Source organism: Rhineura floridana, chromosome 7 (assembly GCF_030035675.1).
Source record: "Rhineura floridana isolate rRhiFlo1 chromosome 7, rRhiFlo1.hap2, whole genome shotgun sequence".
NCBI classification, from domain to species: domain Eukaryota; kingdom Metazoa; phylum Chordata; class Lepidosauria; order Squamata; family Rhineuridae; genus Rhineura; species Rhineura floridana.
In genome coordinates, this window is record NC_084486.1 from 149444417 (window position 1) to 149468444 (window position 24028).

Genomic DNA, 24028 nt, shown 5'->3' on the forward strand with positions numbered 1-24028 from the left:
TCAGCAAATGGCCAGCTTTAGGAGGAAGGTGAAGATGTTCTCCTTCAGAGATAGCCAACCTGCTGTCCAGATGTTGCTGGACTGCAGTCTCCATCAACCCATGTTGGCTGGGTCCAATGGGAACTGGAGTCCAATATCATCTGGAAGGTACCACATTGGCAACTTCTGTTCTAGCTCCTTCCCAACTGCAGGGAGAGTGGGAAGGGTGAAAAGGCCTATTACCACTTTTGCTACTCCTGTGGCTTTAATTGTAGCTTACGGTAATGGTTTTCCACTAGCTAGTTAAAACATAACTCTGTGCATGAGGGCATTTCTGAGCACTCGTTTTCAGTACCGTTTCTATTAGGAATTTTAGATATTTGTCATATTTGTGTTTTTGTCAGTATTATATTATCTCTTGGATTTTATTTTATTCTGTAAACTGCCTTGTTTCTTTATACGAAAGGCAGTCTATAAATGTTTGAATACTGTAAATGAATAAAAACAAATCTTTATTGTTACCATCAATGACCAGCATAAAATAGACATAAAACTCTCATAAGAGAAGATTATCCCTATATACAGAAGAATAAAATGCAATAAAATGGGATAAGAAAATACAATATAAAATTGTTAAAACATATTATAAGATACGATTGTTAAGACATAAGACTATAACATTTCAAGGGAGGGAAGGTTACAAGATGGCTAGGGTCATAAAATAATGAGCTTTGACGAGGCAGGATTTAAGATTTTTTTTAAATTCCATCAATTATTCTTTGCTTCAAACATTAGAGATAACAACTGTTCCCAAACTCACCCACCAAGTTAAATGTCACATAATACTTTGGCTGCAATTACAGAGTAAAATAATATGGAGAAACTTAATGTTACCATCACATTAATGTTTCCTGAGGGGCAGAAGGGAAAGGCGCCAACCTTACAGCCAGTCAGACAACAAAGGATCCCATCTCTCTCTCTCTCTCTCTCTCTCATTCCATCCTCATCCCCATTCTTTGTCTTAGCTCTCCCCCCATCCTGCCGGGTTGTTCAGAACCCTTTGAAGAACATGATACTCCTTGGCCTGCATGAAGGACACTGGGAGCAGGGGAAGAAAAACCAGCATGTCAGAATTAAATACCTTTTTAGCACTCCAATCTACTTAAATTTGGAACACCCACATTTAATCTGGCACAAACCTTTGTGGACCAAATATGAATTGGCATTCCTCAGGAGGGGGGAATATGAAGTGGGTGGTGTCATAGAATCATAGAGTAGTAGAGTTGGAAGGGGCCTATAAGGCCATCAAGTCCAACCCCCTGCTCAATGCAGGAATCCAAATCAAAGCATTCCCGACAGATGGCTGTCCAGCTGCCTCTTGAATGCCTCCAGTGTCGGAGAACCCACTACCTCTCTAGGTAATTGATTCCATTGTCGTATGGCTCTAACAATTAGGAAGTTTTTCCTGATGTCCAGTCGAAATATGGCTTCCTGTAACTTGAGCCCATCATTCTGTGTCCTGCACTCTGGGACGATCGAGAAGAGATCCCGGCCCTCCTCTGTGTGGCAACCTTTCATGTACTTGAAGAGTGTTATCGTATCTCCCCTCAGTCTTCTCTTCTCCAGGCTAAACATGCCCAGGTCTTTCAGTCTCTCCTCATAGGGCTTTGTGTCCAATGCACTTGTTCAGTTAGCGCAAGGATTTACACTTACACAATGGAACTTCCCCAGCTTCCTACCCCAAGCCACCCACCCACACCCATGCCCCATGACTTCCCCATATCTGCTCCAGAGGGTTGGGGGAAATCCCAGGCCAGGTTAAGGGGAAGCACACGGAGGTAGGTTCCACAGCACAAGCATAAATCTTTGTACTAACTAAACTACTGCCCACCCCTTACCCCCAGCCGCTTAAGGAATATAGCACTTTGCTGGTGGTGCTGCAGATGGGTAATGCATATTTATGAGTAAGCAGCAATTTTGTTAGCATTACACTGGATAATACAAGCCAATGTATTCTACGTACGCAGCAAACCACAACAGGTCAAGAAACGCAACCGATGGCAAGAAGGATGTGCGTGTGCTATGTAGAGGACAAGTGAATCCCATCCAAATGGATGCAAGACCCAATGAGCATGGGGGTATGACCCACTCCTGACTGGAGGATGAGTTAGCATGTCTGTATGGATATATAGCTAAAAGAAACTTCAGCAGTTGTGAATCTATGATGATTAATGGCTGGGACAACTACATTCGTGGCTGCTCAAGCTAAAAAAAAATGTTAAAAATTAAAAGACCAGTTGAAAGACCTGCTTTATAATATAGGGAAATATGGAACAAGGACTCTTTTTGCAGATTAACTCTTTGGAATGAGCACTTGGAGGTTACCTTCGATTCCTAGAGGTTGAAGTCATTTTGGCTATGCTGTGAAGCACAGTCCCTATCTCCACCCCAGGAATTAGTTTTAGGGTTGCCATATTTTTCATTGCCAAGGCTCCTGTGCCTTTGACATCTGTGGGGCAGGCAGAAACACAACAGGGTTAGGTTTCCCTTAGTACAGGGATGCAGAGAGAGGCTTTATCTAAATTCTTTGCTTATCACATCTGGTAAGAGACAGAAGAGTTCCATTGGCAGGGACGGAGGAGGTACAAACTCTCTCTCTACGGTACTGTACATTTGTTCTACAGTAGGGCCCCGCTTTACAGAGCTTCGCTTTACAGCGTTCTGCTAATGCAGCGGTTGTCAATTGCAGAGAGGCCCCGCTCTTACAGCGCTTGTTCCGCTTTTACGGCGTTTTTTTGCCATCGGGCGCCATTTGGGTCAATGTTAGTCAATAAGTTCTGCTTTACAGCGGTTTTCGCTTTACAGCGGGGGTCCGGAACATAACCCGTTGTATGAGTGGGGCCCTGTATTTCTATTTGCATGGCAGTCAGAGACAGAGAGAATCCTGGCAAATTCAGTTATATCAATGAAGGATATGTCAGTGTGTGCGCGATGAAGCTCAAAGAGATATCACCATTTCTTCAAAGGGGTTCTTGAACTTTGCATTTCACCTGGCAGAATTCTCCTTTTGATATTACTTCTCCCATCACTACCGTATCAGGATGGGAAACAATCTGGTACCTACCAAAATCCTTAAACATAGTGGCATACTCAACATCTGGAGCAGAGCGTGGCAAAGTTACTTTTTCTGAACTACAACTCCCATCAGCCCCAGCCAGCATAGCCACTGGACTGGGCTGATGGGAGTTGTCGTTCAAAACAATAATTTTGCCAAGCTCTGATCCACACCCGCTGAATTGTGCAAGAACACTGCACAACTAAGAACCGAGGGGCAGGGTTCAAATACGCTTTTTCTCTCTCACTCTTTCACACGCACGCACGCACGCGCGCGCGCATCGGAGAGCTTGCCAGACTGGGGCCCTCCCTAATCCGCTCCCCCTCAGCCTTGCACCTTCCATAATTTCAGCCCAGCCACCCATGCCCTGTTTGTGCGGCTAACGCCCCTCTTGAGGTAGGTAAATTTTATCCTATTTCAGCAAAGACAACTGCATAGCAAAAAGCAAAGTGGCTGGCCTGCACTTACGGGGCAGCAGAGGAGGAGGGGTCTCAAAAGCCAATTAGGCCACATTTACACCAGACATTTATTCCACTATTATTCCACTTTAAACAGTCCTAGGCTGCTTTCACATATGGGGCTGATTGCGTTACGTTTAACAGATTAAAAAGACAGTGCTTCTGTCCCAATTTCTAAAATCCCTTTCACACTGCAGTACCTTTTCAGCCGATATACCGGCATTTCGAGCAACGGTCTTTCACACGGCTTGTTTTCGTCCCACACCCATGCACAGTTCCCCACTGTGTAGGTCTAAGATCTTGTCCCATCATCATGCAAGCCCTCTCCCTTTAGTATGCGGATGACACCCAACTCTATTTCTCCTTTCCACCTCAAGCCAAGGAAGCTGTCCTGGTCCTGAACCAGTGCCTGGCATCAGTGATGGACTGGATGAGGGCGAACAAACTGAAACTAAATCCAGACAAGACAGAGGTGCTCCTGGTCAGTCGAAGGGCAGATCAGGGAATAGGGATTCAGCCTGTGCTGGATGGGGTTACACTCCCCCTGAAGACACAGGTTCGCAGTTTGGGTGTGCTCCTGGACTCAGCTCTGAACTTGGAGGCCCAGGTCTCAGCCGTGGCCAGGAGTGCCTTTGCTCAGTTAAGACTAGTGCGCCAGCTGCGCCCGTTCCTGGAAATGCCTGGTTTGACTATGGTGATGCATGCCTTAGTTACATCCCGTTTAGACTACTGTAATGCACTCTACATGGGGCTGCCTTTGAAGACTGTTCGGAAACTTAAACTGGTACAAAGAGCTGCAGCCAGAGTATTAACAGGGGCTGGTTACAGGGACCATACAACTCCCTTGTTACAACAGCTCCACTGGCTGCCAGTTTGTTTCCGGTCACAATTCAAAGTGCTGGTTTTGACCTTTAAAGCCCTATACGGCCCAGGTCCAGGCTATTTGTCAGACCGTATATCCTTATATGAGCCTGCCCGGGCCCTGAGATCTTCAGGAGAGGCCCTTCTCTCAGTCCCAACACTCTCGCAAGTGCGATTGGTGGGGACGCGAGATAGGGCCTTCTCGGTGGCTGCTCCTAGGTTCTGGAACTCCCTTCCTAGGGAGGCACAAATGGTCCCCTCCTTGCCATCCTTCCGTCGGCAAGTAAAGACTTTTTTATTCCGACAGGCTTTTGGGATAGAAGGTGTTTAGGATTGGGTTTTACAAGGCTTGTTTTATTGTTTCATATTATTATTTTAAATTATGTTTAGATTTTTAAGTGCCTTTTACGGTTTTAAGGTTGTGCATAGTTTAATTGTATTTTAATTGTATGTTTTTCTATTTTTTAACTACATGTAAGTTCTATTTGTAAGCCGCCCTGAGTTCCAGTTTGGAAAAAGGGCGGGGGTAAAAATAAAGTTTCAATTCAATTCAATTCAATCTGACTTTTAAAATTGTTTTAGTTGTATTAAGACAGGGGTGTATGGGGGAAATGCTGCTGCTATCTTTGCCAATGCCGGAATACCGGTACAGCGTTCATCAGGCAAAAACACCCCAAACCCTGCTTGACTAAAGGGCGGGAACGCACTGCATGCTGGGATGTCTGTCATGTGAGCAGCTGAAACTAAGCGAAGAACTCCAGCTTTCTTCCGGGTTCCCAGCCTAGCTAGCAGATTATTTCTGGTATCATTTATCACGGAAATTTGCGCTGAACTTCCACTACATTCCACTAGAATTCTGGAGCTAGCTTGTGCTTCGTGTGAAGGGTCAAATATAATGCACAAATTACCAGGTAAGAAATTGTCAGACTAACGGAATAAAGTGCAGTGTGAAAGCACCCTTAGATTCCCCCAAGGAATCCTGGGAAATGTAGTTTGTGAAGGGTGCTGAAAGCTATTAAGACTCCTGTTCCCCTCACAGAGCAACAATTCTCAGAGTTTTCTGAGAAGAGGAAGTGGCTATTAAACCTTTGGCAAACTGTAGCTCTGTGAGATTAGGGGTCTCCTAACAACTCTCAGCACCCTTCACAAACTACACTTCCCATGATTCTTTGGGGGAAGCCATGACTGTTTAAAGTAGAATAAATGTCTGGTGTGGATGTGGCCTTGGTCTCACCACCCCTGACACAGGCTGCTGTTCACTGCAGGACTGGGGATGTCCCAAGAAAGCCTTCCCGAACCCCTGGCCCTCCACATGTTTTGGACTAGAACTCCCATCAGCCCTAGCCAGCGCAGCCATAAATATTGAAGGGTATTTGTAGTCTGCCTGTCACCCAAGAGTCCCAAGGCCAGCACACAATATATTAAAGCCACAATTTACAACAAAAATTTAGTAAAAACAAACATTGCAAATTAAGAACTACCACAGATAAAACAGGCAGTTGTACATCTGCAGGGCTCCAGGCTGGGGGAAGCTGTCGCGAGGCATGCCTTGCAAATGAAAGCCCAGCACAGCCTGTAAGTAATTCTTTAGCTGCCACCATTTGTTTAAAAATGGTTAATATCAGTGATGTCGGGTGGAATTTTTTCCCCAGCACTTTATTTTTCAGCAGAAAGTTTTTCCATTTCATAAGTTCATTAGAAAAAATGAATGGATGCCAACTGAAAATACTGGATTAGGCAATCTTGGCAGTTTCAAAGTGTTTGGCTTGGTTTACGAAACACACGCAAACCAGCCATGCTAAATTAAGACCACTATGGAGGGCAACAAGTAAAGCTTCCAATGCAAATTAGCTTAAATTTCATGGGAAAGCTCCTCCAAAAGTTTGCCAATTCAAAGCTGTCCAGAAAATCTACATCACCTGTTAACATCAGAAACTGAATTTTTACAAAAAAAACACACCCCAAAAACTCTAATCTCCAGCTGCAGCACAGTTTTGTACAGAACCTAGGTAAAGACAAAATGGCAACCATGGCAAAAGCAGAAACTGTAATTGTCAAGAACGCCTGATTTCTAAAATGGCTCAGAGGCAAAGAATTGTGGGGGGAAACATCTTGCTCAAAATGGGGCTTGTGAGAGGTATGACTCGGCAGTTCTGGCAGCTGAAGCTAGTTAATTAGGCTGCAAGCAAGAACACCTGCTGATCAGTGGAGACTGGTACATCAAGACCACAGAAAAGCCTGGGAAGGTTTGGGGAGTATGTGACTGTTAGGCGCGCAAACTCCAAATAGCATTTCATCATCTGAAAGCCCCCTGACTGGCTAATTAATTTCTGGCTGTTGCTGGGCATTTCCCTGTAAGTATAGGATTCAAACTTTAGCCTTTCTTCCCCTGGGTCCCATAATGCCTATTGGTGTTATCTGTGTGGGGTTCCGTTTTCCAGACTATACATCTCTAGGGAGACGTGGAACCATGAAGTGTTTACCTCTTTGTATGTATAGAACAGGCTACACAGTTTTGTTGTTTTATTTGTGACTGTAACTCTCTATATTCTATCTGGTCCTCCAGGGTGTGGGTTTTAAGGAATAATTTTATTGCTATTTTTATGCACTTATATTTTATTTAACAAAGCTACTTCTTATTTACCAGTGTGTGTTCAGTGCAGGAGTAGTGTGGCTCTGAATCCAGCACCTTGGCTACTTTACCACCATATAACTGGATATTTTGTCTAAGGCTCTAAGACAAAGAGTGCACCTTTGGCTCTTGTCTGTTGGAATCCTTGGCAGGTCTATTTCTGGCATTTTGTGTTTTCCCTTGGCCAAGAGTGGGTGACCAGTTTAAGGGGTGGTGGTAGTCTACCTACCTTGCAGGGTTGGTGTTGGTTTACAGAGCCCTGGTAAGGGAGGCACGGGTCTGTGCCTTGCCAGGATCAATTACCCTGGGTTTGGGAATTGGGTCCTGGGACTGAACCAGACAGTGGTTCATGACAGTAATATTAGCTAAACTGAAGATTTGGGCTGCAATGCAATACACACATGCACCTCAGAGAAGTTCCACCAACACTTCCATAGGACTGTGCTGCAAAATTTGCAAAACCCATCAGGGTTTAAAAAATCAAATAACTGAGTTCTAACACTGAGGCATACACCAGCTGCAATTCATACACATGGAATTTTAGTGTGTTCTTGTCATTGTTGCAATTTTTATAACATGCACTAGCTTACAAGATCTTAAGACGTCTGCCCACATACAGTGGTGGCTGGCACCCACTGGGACAGCCAGGGCGGAAGGCAAGGAGCCCAACAGTAGGTGGAGCCAGAGCCAATCAGAGGCAGAGCCAATTATTTCTAATTGTGTCCCCAACCTCCTCCTCCTCCCTCCTGAGTTCTACGCGGAGCAACACTGAGACTGAGGAGGAAAATGACAAAGGGGATCAGCCCCTGGACTGGACTGTAAGAGGGCAGGTAGGCGAGGGCTGGCTGTGGTTGGGGGGGGGCACACACCATTTGCCCTAATGGATCAGCCTCCACTGCCCACATGTCTATAGTACAAACAGTTCACAGGGAATAGGATATTTTTAAATGTTAGATCACAAGAAGCACTGGATTCCAGACTGTTATCACAGGCTGTTGACTAAGGGCCCACCCGGGATTCCTGTAAAGCAAACCAAGTAGCTCCATTAGCAACAACAACAACAAAGTGATGACAATCTCTCCTTCTCTGTTGCTGTGTTTTCACCCATTCATGTTTGGACCCAGAGAAGGCACGAGCTACAAAAACCTCCAGCAATAATCTGCTAAAGAGTCACTGCTTGTAGCGAAAAGCAACCTAACAAGCAAAATCCAGCTGGTGCCCCTTTCAATGAAGTTATTTTGTTCAGAGGAGGAATATAATTTCCTTCCAGAAGACTAGAAACAAGATTCTCAGAGGTTTCTGTGGATGACAGGTTTTTGGGGCTCCAACACATTCTTGTGGATGTTGAAGATTTGTCTAAGCTCTGTTATTTTCTGCCTCTGCAGGTATGGGATGGGGTCCTGCTCCCAAGACCCCCAAGATTTAAGCAAATCATAGAAAAAGAGGACAGACCCATGAAGGAAGACTTCTAGGAATGCTCTCCTAGGAGGGCAGTAGATATGTAATACATACTTTGGGCCCTGTTTACCGAAAATGTGCTGTAGCCTTGAATAGTATCTGTAGAAGGTCCACAGTACGTTACAAGTGCAAAAATAACTAGAGATGTGAGTGTGCCCACATTTGCTACATATGGTCCCACACAGTAAGAATCTGGCCAGACCCTCTTTGCAGTGGTAAACACAATTCAAGGTGGATAAGAGGGAGAAGTTGTTTAAAGCACCAGAATTGTTCCTCTCTTTCCTCCCAAGTATAACAACTTCTAAGCTCATAAATATTTTCCCACCACATATTTCACATCTAAAGAGAATGATTCCATTAAAATAAGAAACCCCAAGATGTCAAACTCTGTAAGCACAAGATGTTCATGCACTGTAGTACAATGCCCACTGTTGTCCGTGAAAATGATGCGACCCACCAAATGCGAGCCTCAAGCATCTGACATCGTTCCAGTGTAGATACTGGTGGGGAAAGTCACCCGTCTTTACTTGGCTGATACCAAGCAGAGCTGCCTCTGTGGGCCCTGCTATAAGAAGGTTCTTGGACTGAAACAAAGGGAAAGTAGCTTCTCCAAAAGAGCCAACAGGTGGACTTCAAGGTGGTGTCCCCAAACTGTGTATTGGGAAGATCCCTGACCTTGATCCTTTTCTTTCAGGGCAGAGGAAGGGCAGTTTCAGCCCAATATAGCAGCAATTAGAAGATTCCTCCAGTAGTTCTTAATTGGATGCCCCTCCACAGGTTTCTTGACAATTCCCATTGGGTGCCACGTTGGTCAAAGCTACACCTTCTTCTGGGTCTTGCAAGCCATCTGTGTTGCGGGGGGGAGGGGAATGGAAAACAAAGTTAGGACATGTCCGTTACAAAGGTAATCCAGTTTCAGGTGTGTTTAGCCATCATGGTTTCCAACAAAGCCAAGGAACTGAAGGGTGAGGAGGAGTCAGGATTATTTCACCATGAACTTGGGGAAGGGACGTAGCTCAATGGCAGAGCCTCTGCTTTGCATAAAGAAGGCCCCGTTTATTTATTTATTTTTATTTATTTATTTATTACATTTATATACCGCCCCATAGCCAAAGCTCTCTGGGCAGTTTACAACAGAGAGGTTCAATCTCTGATGGCATCTCCAGGTAGGGCTGGGAAAGACTCCTTGCGTGAATACCTGGAGAGCTGCTGCTGGTCAGGGTAGACAATACTGAGTGAGATGGACCATTGGTCTGTGTCAATAGAAGGCCACTTCCTATGTTCTTAATTGTTATTACCTGGATGCCCAGAAACCTGATGCAGGCATCTAGGGAACACAAGGGCACTTCACCACCCCTCTGAGCTTCTACAGTTCCCAGTATTCTTTCACAGAATACTGAACAACTTACTGGAAAAAAATATGGGGAACACCCAGTTTTCATGACCTTAATACAGCATTACACTTTCAAGATCAGAAACAATGTATTTCTCTGTGGGATTCCCCAAGTATTTGCATGGAGGACAATACTCACTGTCCATATCTATTATATTACTATAATTGTACAGTATTTATGTTTTGCCTCCTAGCCAAAGGTCTCTAAGTGACTCACATTGTAAACAAGTATTAACAGTGATAGCTAAAGGCAATTACGTTAACCATCTCCCCTCCCCTAAGTACATATTTTCCACATTAAAATTATCACAAGCGATCAAGATAAAATAGCAAGCAATTAAAAAAATCCAATGAGCCAGCGAGGGACAGATATCGCCTTCCAATAAGAACATAAGAACATAAGAAGAGCCTGCTGGATCAGGCCAGTGGCCCATCTAGTCCAGCATCCTGTTCTCACAGTGGCCAACCAGGTGCCTGGGGGAAGCCCGCAAGCAGGACCCGAGTGCAAGAACACTCTCCCCTCCTGAGGCTTCCGGCAACTGGTTTTCAGAAGCATGCTGCCTCTGACTAGGGTGGCAGAGCACAGCCATCATGGCTAGTAGCCATTGATAGCCCTGTCCTCCATGAATTTGTCTAATCTTCTTTTAAAGCCATCCAAGCTGGTGGCCATTACTGCATCTTGTGGGAGCAAATTCCATAGTTTAACTATGCGCTGAGTAAAGAAGTACTTCCTTTTGTCTGTCCTGAATCTTCCAACATTCAGCTTCTTTGAATGTCCACGAGTTCTAGTATTATGAGAGAGGGAGAAGAACTTTTCTCTATCCACTTTCTCAATGCCATGCCTAATTTTATACACTTCTATCATGTCTCCTCTGACCCGCCTTTTCTCTAAACTAAAAAGCCCCAAATGCTGCAACCTTTCCTCGTAAGGGAGTCGCTCCATCCCCTTGATCATTCTGCTTGCCCTCTTCTGAACCTTTTCCAACTCTATAATATCCTTTTTGAGATGAGGCGACCAGAACTGTACACAGTATTCCAAATGCGGCCGCACCATAGATTTATACAACGGCATGATGATATCGGCTGTTTTATTTTCAATACCTTTCCTAATTATTGCTAGCATGAAATTTGCCTTTTTCACAGCTGCCGCACACTGGGTCGACATTTTCATCGTGCTGTCCACTACAACCCCGAGGTCTCTCTCCTGGTCGGTCACTGCCAGTTCAGACCCCATGAGCGTATATGTGAAATTCAGATTTTTTGCTCCAATATGCATAATTTTACACTTGTTTATCTTGAATTGCATTTGCCATTTTTCCGCCCATTCACTCAGTTTGGAGAGGTCGTTTTGGAGCTCTTCGCAATCCCTTTTTGTTTTAACAACCCTGAACAATTTAGTGTCGTCAGCAAACTTGGCCACTTCACTGCTCACTCCTAATTCTAGGTCATTAATGAACAAGTTGAAAAGTACAGGTCCCAATACCGATCCTTGAGGGACTCCACTTTCTACAGCCCTCCATTGGGAGAACTGTCCGTTTATTCCTACTCTCTGCTTTCTGCTTCTTAACCAACTCCTTATCCACAAGAGGACCTCTCCTCTTATTCCATGACTGCTAAGCTTCCTCAGAAGCCTTTGGTGAGGTACCTTGTCAAACGCTTTTTGAAAGTCTAAGTACACTATGTCCACTGGATCACCTCTATCTATATGCTTGTTGACACTCTCAAAGAATTCTAATAGGTTACTGAGACAGGACTTTCCCTTGCAGAAGCCATGCTGGCTCTGCTTCAGCAAGGCTTGTTCTTCTATGTGCTTAGTTAATCTAGCTTTAATAATACTTTCTACCAGTTTTCCAGGGAGAGAAGTTAAGCTAACTGGCCTGTAATTTCCGGGATCCCCTCTGGATCCCTTTTTGAAGATTGGCGTTACATTTGCCACTTTCCAGTCCTCAGGCACAGAGGAGGACCCGAGGGACAAGTTACATATTTTAGTTAGCAGATCAGCAATTTCACCTTTGAGTTCTTTGAGAACTCTCGGGTGGATGCCATCCGGGCCCGGTGATTTGTCAGTTTTTATATTGTCCATTAAGCTTAGAACTTCCTCTCTCGTTACCACTATTTGTCTTAGTTCCTCAGAATCCCTTCCTGCAAAGGTTAGTTCAGGTTCAGGGATCTGCCCTATATCTTCCACTGTGAAGACAGATGCAAAGAATTTATTTAGCTTCTCTGCAATCTCCTTATCGTTCTTTAGTACACCTTTGACTCCCTTATCATCCAAGGGTCCAATTGTCTCCCTAGATGGTCTCCTGCTTTGAATGTATTTATAGAATTTTTTGTTGTTGGTTTTTATGTTCTTAGCAATGTGCTCCTCAAATTCTTTTTTAGCATCCCTTATTGTCTTCTTGCATTTCTTTTGCCAGAGTTTGTGTTCTTTTTTATTTTCTTCATTCGGACAAGACTTCCATTTTCTGAAGGAAGACTTTTTGCCTCTAAGAGCTTCCTTGACTTTGCTCGTTAACCATGCTGGCATCTTCTTGGCCCTGGCGGTACCTTTTCTGATCTGCAGTATGCACTCCAGTTGAGCTTCTAATATAGTGTTTTTAAACAACTTCCAAGCATTTTCGAGTGTTGTGACCCTCTGGACTTTGTTTTTCAGCTTTCTTTTTACCAATCCCCTCATTTTTGTGAAGTTTCCTCTTTTGAAGTCAAATGTGACCACGTTGGATTTTCTTGGCAATTGGCCAGTTACATGTATGTTTAATTTAATAGCACCCAAGCGTGGGTGCATTAAAAAAAAAGTCTTAACCTAGCACAGAAAAAATGTTTGACTGTTTGGCAATGTAGGTTGCAACTCTATGCACCTTTACCCTTAAAGGGTAATTGAACACACTGGGATTTATCTTGTTAAATGATTAAATGTTAAATGATTGATTTTTTCTTCCATTTATTTATTGAGTTGATTTCTTACCCGCCCTGTACCAGAAGATCCCAGGACAGGTTAAAAGAAAACATTGTTATGTTCATTTCTCAATTACTTCTCTAATCAAATCAGCCTCTCTAATTCTATCAAGACGACAGGCAAGTCTACATGCAAAGTCCCCAACACACCCTTTCCTACCTAACCAAGTAACATAAGCAGCCCTTTGCAAAACCTGACACCCAGTTATGAGTTAAGTAGATGACTACACAGCAGAAACTTAGGACAGAAAGTAGCAAGGTGCAGGATTACACAGGCAGGATACCAAGTTCTCTCACTGCTTGGTTTGCGTGGAAGGACCAGCAAGTTTAATTTATCTGAAGTGTGGGGCGCCTTTGGCCCTCCAGATGTTGCTGAACAACAGCTCCCATCATCCCTGGACATTGGCCATGTTTGCTGAGGCTGATGGGAGATGCCATTCAGCCAGTTCTGGAAGGCCAAAGGTTCCCCACTCAGGATTAACCCCCTTGTTCAAGGCTACTTGAAAGAATCCAAGCAGATGGGTTCTACCCCCCAGGACCAGCCCCAGAGCAGGACAGACTTCAACCCCACCCTCTCACTCTTAACTTGTTCAACTTTTGATTCATGAAACCAGAGGCTGTGGGGAGGGGGGGTGGAGGTCTTCACACAGAGACTGGTCTGCCACCTCTTGGGAATTCCCAGCTCTAGATTTCCTGCATCAAGCAAGCTATTTTTTCCTTCCATTGCTGGAGGCAGCGTCCCTCCGAATGGCAGTCACTGGGCCACATTCACACTGTACATTTATTCCGCTTTTATTCCAATTTAAACAGACATGGTTTCCCCCAAAGAATCCTGGGAAGTGTAGTTTGTGAAGGGTGCTGAGAGTTGTTAGGAGACCCAGTCAGTCCTTTTTCCCCAGAGAACTCTGGGAATTGCAGGTCTGTAAGGGGACTAGGGCTTTCCTAACAACTCTCAGTATCCTTCACAAACTACACTTCCCAGAATTCTTTGGGGGAAACCATGACTGTTTAAAATGGAATAATAGTGGAATAAATGTACAGTGTGAATGTGGCCTGGGAATCACAAGTGGGGAGGGCACTGTTGCACTCTGGGTCCTGCTTTTGGGCTTCCTCTGTGAGAAGAGGGTGCTGCGCTGGATGGGCTTTTGGACTGACCCAGCTCCTTGTGTTCGAATCTTAAGCAGGGGTTGGACTAGCTGGCCTACAGCAAAGAAAGCCAACTTAGTGACCTCCATATTTTCTGGGCTACAATTCCCATCATCCCCCGCCCTCTGGCCACACTGGCCGGGCCTGATGGGAACTGTAATCCAATGACATCCCGAAGGCCCCCGTGTTAGCTACTAGTCCTGTTAATTTCTCATGAATTAAAACTAACCCCCCCCAAAAAACCATTAACAGACACTGGCTGATCAGCTCAGTGTTGCCAGGTTTGCAAGTGAAGACGGAACTGCACTGCTTATTTACTTACATAACGCGGAACAAGCAGTAACAACAGAGATCACACGCCACGGCAAACAAAGCGGACATAGTGCCTTGGAACGTCTCAGTGTGTACATGCATTGTCTAAACAGGCAGAGCACTTCCTCCAAGAGCTGGCAGCTATCCAGACAGATCTTTCCACGCTTGCCTATGAGCTTGGAAGAAGGGGGGGTGTCCTTTGTCCCAATATTAATATACACAATCAGTGCACTTTTTTTTTTTGGTAAAAATTGAGGTGCCGGGTACTCATACCTTGACGAAAGTGGTGTGAGTGCCAGCAGACAATGGTTGCCATGGGCAACAAAAAAAGAGGTGCCAGTACTTTGTACCAGTGAGTACTGTCCCCCCTCCCCCCAAAAAGCACTGTATGCAATAAAACTATACCATGCTGCCCTGGGCTCCTGCTGGGAGAAAGGGTGAGATATAAATCAAATTTGTTGTTTTCGTTATGCACCTTCAAGTCGATTCCGACTTATGGCGACCCTATGAATCAGCGACCTCCAAGAGCATCTGTCATGGACCACCCTGCTCAGATCTTGTAAGTTCAGGTCTGTGGCTTCCTTTATGGAATCAATCCATCTCTTGTTTGGCCTTCCTCTTTTTCTACTCCCTGCTGTTTTTCCCAGCATTATGGTCTTTTCTACTGAATCATGCCTTCTCATTGTGTCTCCAAAGTATGATAACCTCAGTTTCACCATTTTAGCTTCTAATGGTAGTTCTGGTTTAATTTGTTCTAACACCCAATTATTTGTCTTTTTCGCAGTCTATGGTATCCGCAAAGCTCTCCTCCAACACCACGTTTCAAATGAGTTGATCTTTCTCTTATCCACTTTTTTCACTGAGTTTGCCAATATCCTTCTTAAAATACAACGCCAGCAGCACTGCCTGCTCAGTTCCAGGCACCATGAGTGCTAGAAACTTTGCAGGCTTTTAAGCCAAAATCAGGAATCCAATTCTGCACTCCCCAGTGGATGATACCCATGTCAAAACCACAGTGGATGAGCTGGGTGACGAGAGGCACCTACTCTATTGCACGACACCACATGCTGCCTTACCTTCATTCAAGTTGTTTGCATCTGTACCAAGGTGCCCATTCTTCCGCCGGCTCCTTCTGCCCCAGGGGAGACACTGCAGGAAGGCAGGGGGCCTCTGCTCCTTGGCTTCTGCCCCATCTTTGACATGGAAAAGAGAGCAAGAGGTCAGATCAGGTGGACACAGTGCCAACAGAAGGAGTAATTTGGCTCACTGCAGATGTGAGAAACTAGAGGGACATAAGAAAGTGACTTATACCACGTCAGGCCCATTGGTCCATCTAGCTCAGTATTGTCTATACTGACTGGCAGCAGCTCACCAAGGTTTTGAGCCAGGAGTCTCTCCCAGCCCTACTTGGAGATGCTGCCAGGGCCTGGGCTTGAGACCTTCTGCGTGCAAGGCAAGCGCTCTTATCACTGAGCTATGGCCCTTGCCCAAATCAGTCTCACACTCAGTTCCCCCATGACCCCAGGAGGAACTCGCTAAAGCAGTTAGTAAAGCTCCGGCGCACCATTTAGGAACACCAGAAGCCTGGCTGCGGGATCAGGCCAAAGGGGGCCCATCCAAGTGCAGCCCCCTTTTCTCACAGCGGCCAACCAGGTGCCCCAAAGGGAAGCCCTCAAGCAGGACCTGACCTGATCTGATGCTAAGCTGGAACAATGCTAAGTTTCCTGCTAAGCCATTCAAACCCGTAGGAACACCTGGCCCCGGGAGCTAGAGGACTGGTTGAAGACTTGTCAGCAGAGTACTCCCCATGGGGGATGAGCCAAGTAAAGAGCAGACCGATGCAATCAGATTGTGCTAAGCAGATTGCTGAGGTGTGTCAGGCACATTAAGATGGGGCCACACACATCAAGATGGTGGCCACAACATCCCTTAAAACAGTAACATTTTCAGTGAGTCTCCAGACCTGGTCTAGATGGTTCATTGGCCCCTGGGGCGTCTTCTCAAACCTGAGTAAGATGTTAAAGAGGACCTTGAAAATAGCATGGCTAGATGCACTGGAAATGTCATGGTGGGGAAGACTCCAACTTAATGTTTCCAGCAAACACAGTCCACCGGCCACTACATCATACGGGCACCTGGTAAAATTCAGAAAGTGGTACTCAGAGACACGCTGCCTCCAACAGTGAAGGGAGAATGCAAGTCATCGTGGCTAGTAGCCACAGACAGCTTTAATCCCCCATGGATTTGTCAAAGCTTCTTTCAAAGTGATCGAAGCTGGAAATCATCACTCCACACCATGGATAATTTTATACACCTTTATCGTCCCTTCCCCTCTCTTGCCTTTTTTCTAAACGAGAAAACCCCAGATGTTTCTTCACAGGGGAGCCACTCCATCCCCTTGCTCATGCTGGTTGCCCTTTTCTGAACTGTTTGATGCCACAATAAATGGATTGAGGATCGGGCCCGAAGTATACCTGCCCAGAGAGGAGGCTGCCCACTGTATCTCTGCACAATTCACTGGAAGGAAACAAGGCTAGAGCAGTCAGCCTCTTGTCTGCTGGGGGAAGGGTGAAAGTTCATGCTGATGCTTCTCTCCAGCAGGGGGCACTGCAGCACACCCAATGCAGACATGTCACAGAATTGCCCTCTCAGAAGAGGGTGCCCATTGTCTCCCTGTGTGAGTCACTACTCTGGACTTGCCTCCTATTCAATAAGCCCTATCCAGATCAGTCACATGCTGAAACCCAGAGAGGAGGCAATGCTCTTACATGTTATCAGGAATAAGAATAGAGAGGTCTTCCAGTTTTAATTCATAAAGTTCAGCTGTCACCCATGCTATGATACCAACTGGCTATTCTGTAGTTGTTGGATTCCATCTTCAGCCCCAGGCAGTATCACCAGGGGTCAGAAATGATGGTCAAACATCTGGAAGGGATCAGGTTGGGATATGCTATATTTGGAACACGCTTGGGAAACACTGATCAAGACCCCAAGAAACGTGATGTTTTGTAGGCTATTCCTCCATTTCTGTATCAGCACCATTTTCTCTTCTCTATAGTTTCAATTATTTAATTATTTGTATTTTTTTTATATAATGTTGTTTGGTTTAGGCTATTAAATTAGGTTAGCTTATTTGTATTGTTTTACACAACGTTGTATGGATTGGGTTTTTTTACTGCAGTTGTTGTTGTTGTTAATAAATAAATAAATAAATAAATAAATAAATAAATAAAATTTCTATCCTGCCCTTCCTCCCAGTAGGAGACCAGGGCGGCAAACAAAAACACTAAAAACACTCTAAAACATATTTTTTTTAAAAAAAGTTAAAATATATTAAAACAAAACATCTTTTAAAACATATTAAAAACATTTTGGAGGTCACTGATTCATAGGGTTGCCATAAGTCGTGATTGATTTGAAGGCACATAACAACAAAAACATCTTCAAAAGCAGTTACAACACAGATGCAGACTGGGATAAGGTCTCTGCTTAAAATGCTTGTTGGAAGATGGCGCCTGCCTAATATATAAGGGGAGGGAATTCCAAAGTGTCAGTGCCACAACACTAAAGGTCTGTTTCCTATGTTGTGCGGAAGACCTCCTGATAAGATGGTATCTGCAGGAGGCCCTCACCTGCAGAGTGCAGTGATCGACTAGGTATATAACGGATAAGATGGTTTTTCAGGTATCCTGTCCCAAGCTGGATAGGGCTTTGTACACCAAAACCAGAACCTTGCTCGGCCCAATAGTATATTATTTATCATTGTTTCTAGTGTGTTTTGAATTGTTATAGGCATGCAAATAAACTGATCATCATGACAATAAGCATCTCTGCAAAAACAAAACTAATGGTCTGTATTTAACTCCTGTTCAGAGTAGACCCATTGAAATGAACAAACCTAAGTGAGTGGTGTCTATTAACTACAATGGGTCTACTGTCTCTGATTAGGTTAAACATTGGATGCCACTGAGTGTGCCTATTCCTATGGTCTGCAAATTGCTTGTCTGTCTGTTCTCAACAGAGGAGAGGTGCAAAGAGCTTCTCTTTGTGAGTGACCATGGTGGTGCACCTTTTCCCCCATTGAGAGGTGGAGGGGGGGCTGATGGGGGCATGCCTGCCCCATTTTGTGGTTCTACCTCTTTCTGCACTTTTAAGAGTGGTCGCCATTTTGTGTTATGCCACAAACCCTACGGCAGTCATTTTGTGACTGGTGCCCATGACACTTTCTCAAAATTCCCATACTGCCCACTGGTCCAAAAAAAGGTTGGTGACCCTTATTCTTCTTGATCCTTTTAACTAGAGACGTCATGGATTGAACCAGGGACAGTCTGCGAGCAAAGCCACTATTCAGAGAATCATAGAATAGTAGAGTTGGAAGGGGCCTATACAGGGCCAAATTAAGCTGAGGAGGGCCCCTAGGCTGATTGGAGTTTGGGGTCCCCTTCTCCTCTTAGGCAGATCTGCGGACACAGCCGCAGGAGGGATTGCAGGACAGGAGCTTCTGAGCTGCCTGCCATCCCGTCCCATCCCATCCGCTTCACCTACCTTTCCGCTTTTTTGTGGCTGCGCACACTGCACGCGCAGGTTTGCCATCAATCAAGATGGTGGCAGAGGCTTCAGCCCCTTTTAGGGAAACCTCAGCCACCATCTTGATTGATGGCAAACCACAAAAAACAGCGGAGAAAAAGGTAAGTGAAGCGGGGGGATGACGGGCGGTTCGGAAGCTCTTGCACAGGGCACCAAGAGCTCTGGGCCACTAGGCTTCAGCCTACTAAGCCTAATGGATAATCCGGCCCTGGGCCTATAAGGCCATCAAGTCCAATCCCCTGCGCAATGCAGGAATCCAGATCAAAGCATTCCCGACAGATGGCTGTCCAGCTGCCTCTTGAAGGCCTCCAGTGTTGGACAGCCCACCTCCTCTCTAGGTCACTGGTTCCATTGCCATATGGCTCTGACAGTTAGGAAGTTTTTCCTGATGCCCAGTCGAAATCTGGCTTCCTGCAACTTGAGCCCATTATTCCGTGTCCTGCACTCTGGAATGATTGAGAAGAGATCCCAGCCCTCCTTCAGTTCTGCTGCAAAGCTGTGGGCTCACTCCCCATACCAGAGACGGTTTTACATCTGCAAGCAGCAAGCATTGTTTTGCAAAACAGCCGGTAAAGCAAGAACCACCCATTTCACCCATAAAGGTCAGCAGCCAATGATAACTGGTGCCAGCACACCTTCCTGGGAGCAGAGTGGTTGCCCAAGCCGTGGGAATGACTAGCTAGAACACTACTCACAAGCCTCAGTCAACATTGTGGGAGATGCAAACGGTCCCAAGCCAACTACAGAGATTTTTAAAAACCCAGCAGAAGGGAACAGACATCAAAACCCAGGCATATGGAGAGCAACAATCTCTAACAGTCCAAAGACCAGCTGGGGTCCTGTCATGGACGACAGCTTCATTGCCCTAACAGGTTAATCTACGCTACATGTGTAAATTAGCATTCGTTAAGCAACACGTCTGTTTGCTTCTGTGGGGCTTGCGCAGAAGGATCCAGCTGATTGTGCGATGTGGGGTCAGATCTGTTCCCTCTTCTCCACCATTAAGGGCACGCCAAGAAATCTGCTGCCTTGTCAAATTGCTGCCTGAGCCAAGCTACATCAAGCACAAAAGCACAGAATGAAGTCTCAAAGCTCATTTGCTTGTTTTTAAAAAAACAGAAAAGCTGCCTTGGGAGGAAACGGTTTAGAGCAGAAAAGCAGCAAGGGGAGGAAGGGAAAGAGAGGGCTGTTTAGCCTTCTCCCTCCTGCCCATTTTTTACTCAGGCCCTAAGAACCACTTGGATTTGCAGAAACAGAGATGGCCTTTACTAAATCCAAGTTAATTGCTTTTAGCAATTTTAGAAGGATGATTCGGAATATGTCATGTTCTGAATTTACCGGTCCTTGTGGTTTAAACCAGGCTGAAAAACTTGCACTTATTACATACATATTGATCTTTCTTTAATGTGTTGAGAAACCAATACTTGGGCCAAATTTTAGGGAGAGATGGGGTCCGACCATGAGTCTAATTTCTTCTGGGAGGACAAGATATACAAAATACACAGCTGGGAAGATGGCATATTTTCTGTCTGCAGTAACCGATCAGATGAGGGAAATTCTTAAGAGAGTCAGAATTTTAAGTTTGTTCTAAATGTTATTCAGATTTGCACACATTCATTTTATGCATTGCCATTTTATTTTAATATCTCATTCTGATTTATTTCCTTTTAAAAAGGGGCATGTTGTGATCTGCCAGGGAAATTTGATATTTATAGTTTACCTTGTAGTTTATTTGGGTCAAAGTTAATGTTATCTTGTGTAACTTTTATCCTGTTAAACGTTTGTTTTGCAATGGTCAGACGAGTAGACACAAAAAAGATATCTGACCAGCTGGTAGATCAGCCTTCACCAACATGGCGCCTTCCAGCTGTTTTGGACTACAACTCCCATCAGCCTATACCTTTATTATTTAGGTGGTGTCCCCCCCCCTGCTTCTTATTGACCACTGTGGCTGCTTTAGCTTCTCAGGCTCACAATTATTCCCTCCCACCCCCCTCCTTCAATTGCTCCTCTGCACAAAAGTTCAGCCCACTTTTTATCTGAATCCCCCTTCCAAAAACCAGGGCTTCTTCACACATATTGATATGCAACATGGAATTTGCCACAATCCTGATTTATTACAGCTTCCACCTATTTTCACGTTGCAATTTTATACAGCCCTACTGAACTTACTGGGGTGGGTCAGTAAATATGAATGGGATTTATTTGGGCCCAATTTTGGGGGGAGAGAAAAACAGACAGATCTTCCTTTTTAGAGCCAAGAAGCCCTACGGGATTATCAGCTTCTATTCAGGCGGATGAAGAGTAGCTGGCTGCAGACACGAGTTCGATCATACTCACCAAGCCAAGAGGCTTGAAAGCTGCTAGCAGAGCTGGGAACTGAAAACCTACCCAAAGAAATGGGAGCTTTATGCCTAGCTCTCTCCCCGCCCTCAACCATGCCTAACTCTCCTCCAGGCCAGCAACCAGCATCTTCATCAAAAGGTTGAGCCACTTTAAAAAAAAAAAAAAAGAGAGTAACTCAGATTGCCACATTTTTTTCTTGGCTCAGCTCCTCTGTCTTTTATGGCAACCAGACAATTCAGCATATGCTGGTATTTTCTACCACCAATTTCAGGCCAAGAAAAAAGAAGGTGGGGATGACCAAACACACAGGCACAGGTGCAAGGTCACAAAAGAGATGTGGCAACCCTGTTCCGGGAGGAAAGAAACCTGCAAGTACTAGTGAGAAAAATAATAATTAAGAGATGGGGGGGCGACAAGCACAACCTTCACACTGACCCATGTAGTGTGATTGCCAGTGACTGAAATATGTGTAGAGTGGTGTAGTGGTTAAAGTGTCAGACTAGGGCCTGGGAAACCCGGATTCAAATTCCGTCTTAGCCAGGAAGCTCACTGGGTGTCTTTGGGCACTGTGACTCGGCCTAACCTACCTCACAGGGTTGTTGTGAGGATAAAATAAGCGGGGAGGGGAGAGAGAAAACCACATATATAAAGATAAAAATAGATTAGCTGGGTAGATTAGCTAGAGACTGATACAAGAAGCGGGTGGAATTAATCCGGATCAACGAATGGAATCCGAAGTCGCCTCACCGGCAACCCGTTGAGCACCCCCGCCCCACACACCTGCGCGGAGCTTGAGGGCGGCCTTGAGCGCCCGGCAGGCGGCGACCCTAACCTCGTTGGCCCCCGGGGCGCCCCCCGGACTGTAGGCGGCGGCTTGCAGCGTCTCCTGCGCCGCCGGGCGCCGCTCTCGGAAGACTTGCGCCAGTAGCGCCTCCAGCTGCAGGCGGGCGTCGGCTTCGGCTTGCGCCGCGGGCTCCGCAGCGTGGCAAGCCGGCAGCGGCTCTCCCGGCGGCGGCATCACCACCACGCCGACCACGGCGGGCCAGGTTACGGGTGCCGGAGCGGCCGGGCCGCGGAAACGACGGCCGGAGGACAAGTGGCTCCGCACGTCGCGGAGGATCTCGCGCAAGCGGAGCCGCTCCCGGCGCCAGCGCGGCTGCACCAGCGAGCTCGCCCAGAACAGCACGAAGAGGAGCGGGCACGCCAGCCACGGCCGCCCAGAGCCGCTGCCGACGCGGCAACCCCCGCCGACGCACACTCGCACCCGGCGCGCCACGGGCTGCTCCTGCTCCCGCTCCCTGCCCAGCTCGGGCTCGGCGAAGAGGTCCCGCGCGAAGGTCTCCAGCAGGGCCCGCGGCGGCGCCTCGCCCTCGCGCGCCTCGCCCACCAGGAGCAGCCGCTGCCGCCCGCCCGCGCGCTCCACCAGGCTCTGGAACAACCGCAGCGCCTCCGGCTCCATGGAGAGGACGCCGCGGGCAGGCACGCCTCCCCCGCCGACGGCTCTTCTGGCCGGGCCGCGAGGCAGCAGCAACAGCAGCAGGAGGAACCTCTTCCGGCCAGCCCCTTTTCCAGGACAGGCCTCACTCGTGGCTCCCCTTGGGCGCCCGCCCCAGGAGGAGGAACAAGCCACGCTTGGTCGTTGTCCTCTAAATCCGTGCACGTAGGAACACCCACCTCATATGGAGTCTGACCTTTTGGCCCATCCAGTTGAGCGTTGCTTACTCTAGCAGTGGCCCTGCGGGTTTTCGGGCAGGAGCCATTCGCAGCCCTCCTTGGAGACGCCACTGGGGCTTGAACCTGGGCTTTCTTCTCTCAGAGTAGGAGCTGTGGGCCCTCCTGACGAGGAAGGCTCCTCCTACCAGCCGCAGACCGTGGAGGCGCACCTGATGGAATGCATATCCCGACTTGAAAAGAGATCCCTGCCCGCAGAAACCTAGCAAGCCAGGGACAAGAGTGCTAGACTGACCTGCTAGCTTTCAGCAGGGCAGGCACTTTCTTGTCAGCTGAGTGAAGCACAACTTGTGGTACAATGTGTGCAAAAAAAGACTGCAGTCCCAGAGTTGAAGAGTTCTTATTTCCATGGCAACGTGGGTAGAGTTGTAGTCCTGGCAGTCTTAATTATGAGTCTTATACACGGACTTCCTAACAGTCACTGGAGGCAACGGATGCTGTTTGAAAATGATCACCTTGAAACTGTAGTGCTTTGCTACAGAATTACAGCATTAGAGTCACAGGGCTACATGCCATAGTGTTGCAGGACAGGTATTCAGGGAGAAAACCCCCAAGAGCTTCCCAAAGGTTTTGTGCATGCTGTACTAGCTGCATGCATTTTGCAGAGGCTGAGCCAAACTTGGGCTTTTCAGCCAGAAGGCAGCATGCCCTCATCAGCAACCTTTGGGAGACCACATGCAAGTAGTGGGCAAGGCCAGGGGTCAAAATGAGCATGGCTAGAGGCCAAAATGGAGGAAGAGGCCAGCTGGATCAGACCAAATGCATCCTGTCCCCTCGGTGGCCGGCCAGGTGCCTAGGGGTAGTCCAGAAGAACATCAGCCTCGCAAGAGCACAGCATCTCTCTCCTTTCGTGTGAGTCCCAGCAACTGGCATTCAGAGGCCTTCAGTGGTAGAGGCAGAACACAGGCATCATGGCTTATCTTCCATGAACTACCCCCCTTTTAAAACCAGCCAAATTGGTGGCCATCATCGAGTGGCAGGATATTCCACAGTTCTAATGGGTTCTAGTATTATGAGAGAGGGAAAAACTTTCTCTGCACCATGCATAATTTTAC

At 46.4% G+C, this 24028-nt stretch overlaps 1 protein-coding gene across 3 annotated transcripts; it reads right to left on the minus strand.

Moving 5' to 3' along the window:
- Positions 1-474: 474 nt before the first annotated feature.
- C7H2orf72 (chromosome 7 C2orf72 homolog) lies at positions 475-22899 on the minus strand. 3 transcript variants are annotated; one of them, XM_061637551.1, is made up of 3 exons: positions 22023-22899; positions 15386-15502; positions 475-9350 (listed from the first exon to the last, which is right to left on the minus strand). In XM_061637551.1, the coding sequence occupies exons 1-3, from the start codon at positions 22699-22701 to the stop codon at positions 9259-9261; spliced, it is 888 nt and encodes a 295-aa protein (XP_061493535.1). In that variant the 5' UTR covers positions 22702-22899; the 3' UTR covers positions 475-9258. The 3 variants fall into 3 exon arrangements, with proteins under 3 accessions (XP_061493535.1, XP_061493533.1, XP_061493534.1); XM_061637549.1 differs by having other exon boundaries at positions 21990-22899; XM_061637550.1 differs by having other exon boundaries at positions 9262-9350; positions 22075-22899.
- Between the last annotated feature and the right edge of the window lie 1129 nt (positions 22900-24028).

Excerpts from the sequence above, each read along its gene's own strand:
- C7H2orf72 (XM_061637549.1), bottom strand. The coding sequence starts at position 22,701 with ATGGAGCCGGAGGCGCTGCGGTTGTTCCAGAGCCTGGTGGAGCGCGCG. Across the intron at positions 15,503-21,989 it reads GGGTGCTCAACGGGTTGCCG|ATGGGGCAGAAGCCAAGGAG; the intron begins GTGAGGCGACTT and ends TCCATGTCAAAG. Across the intron at positions 9,351-15,385 it reads TGCAAACAACTTGAATGAAG|ATGGCTTGCAAGACCCAGAA; the intron begins GTAAGGCAGCAT and ends CCCGCAACACAG.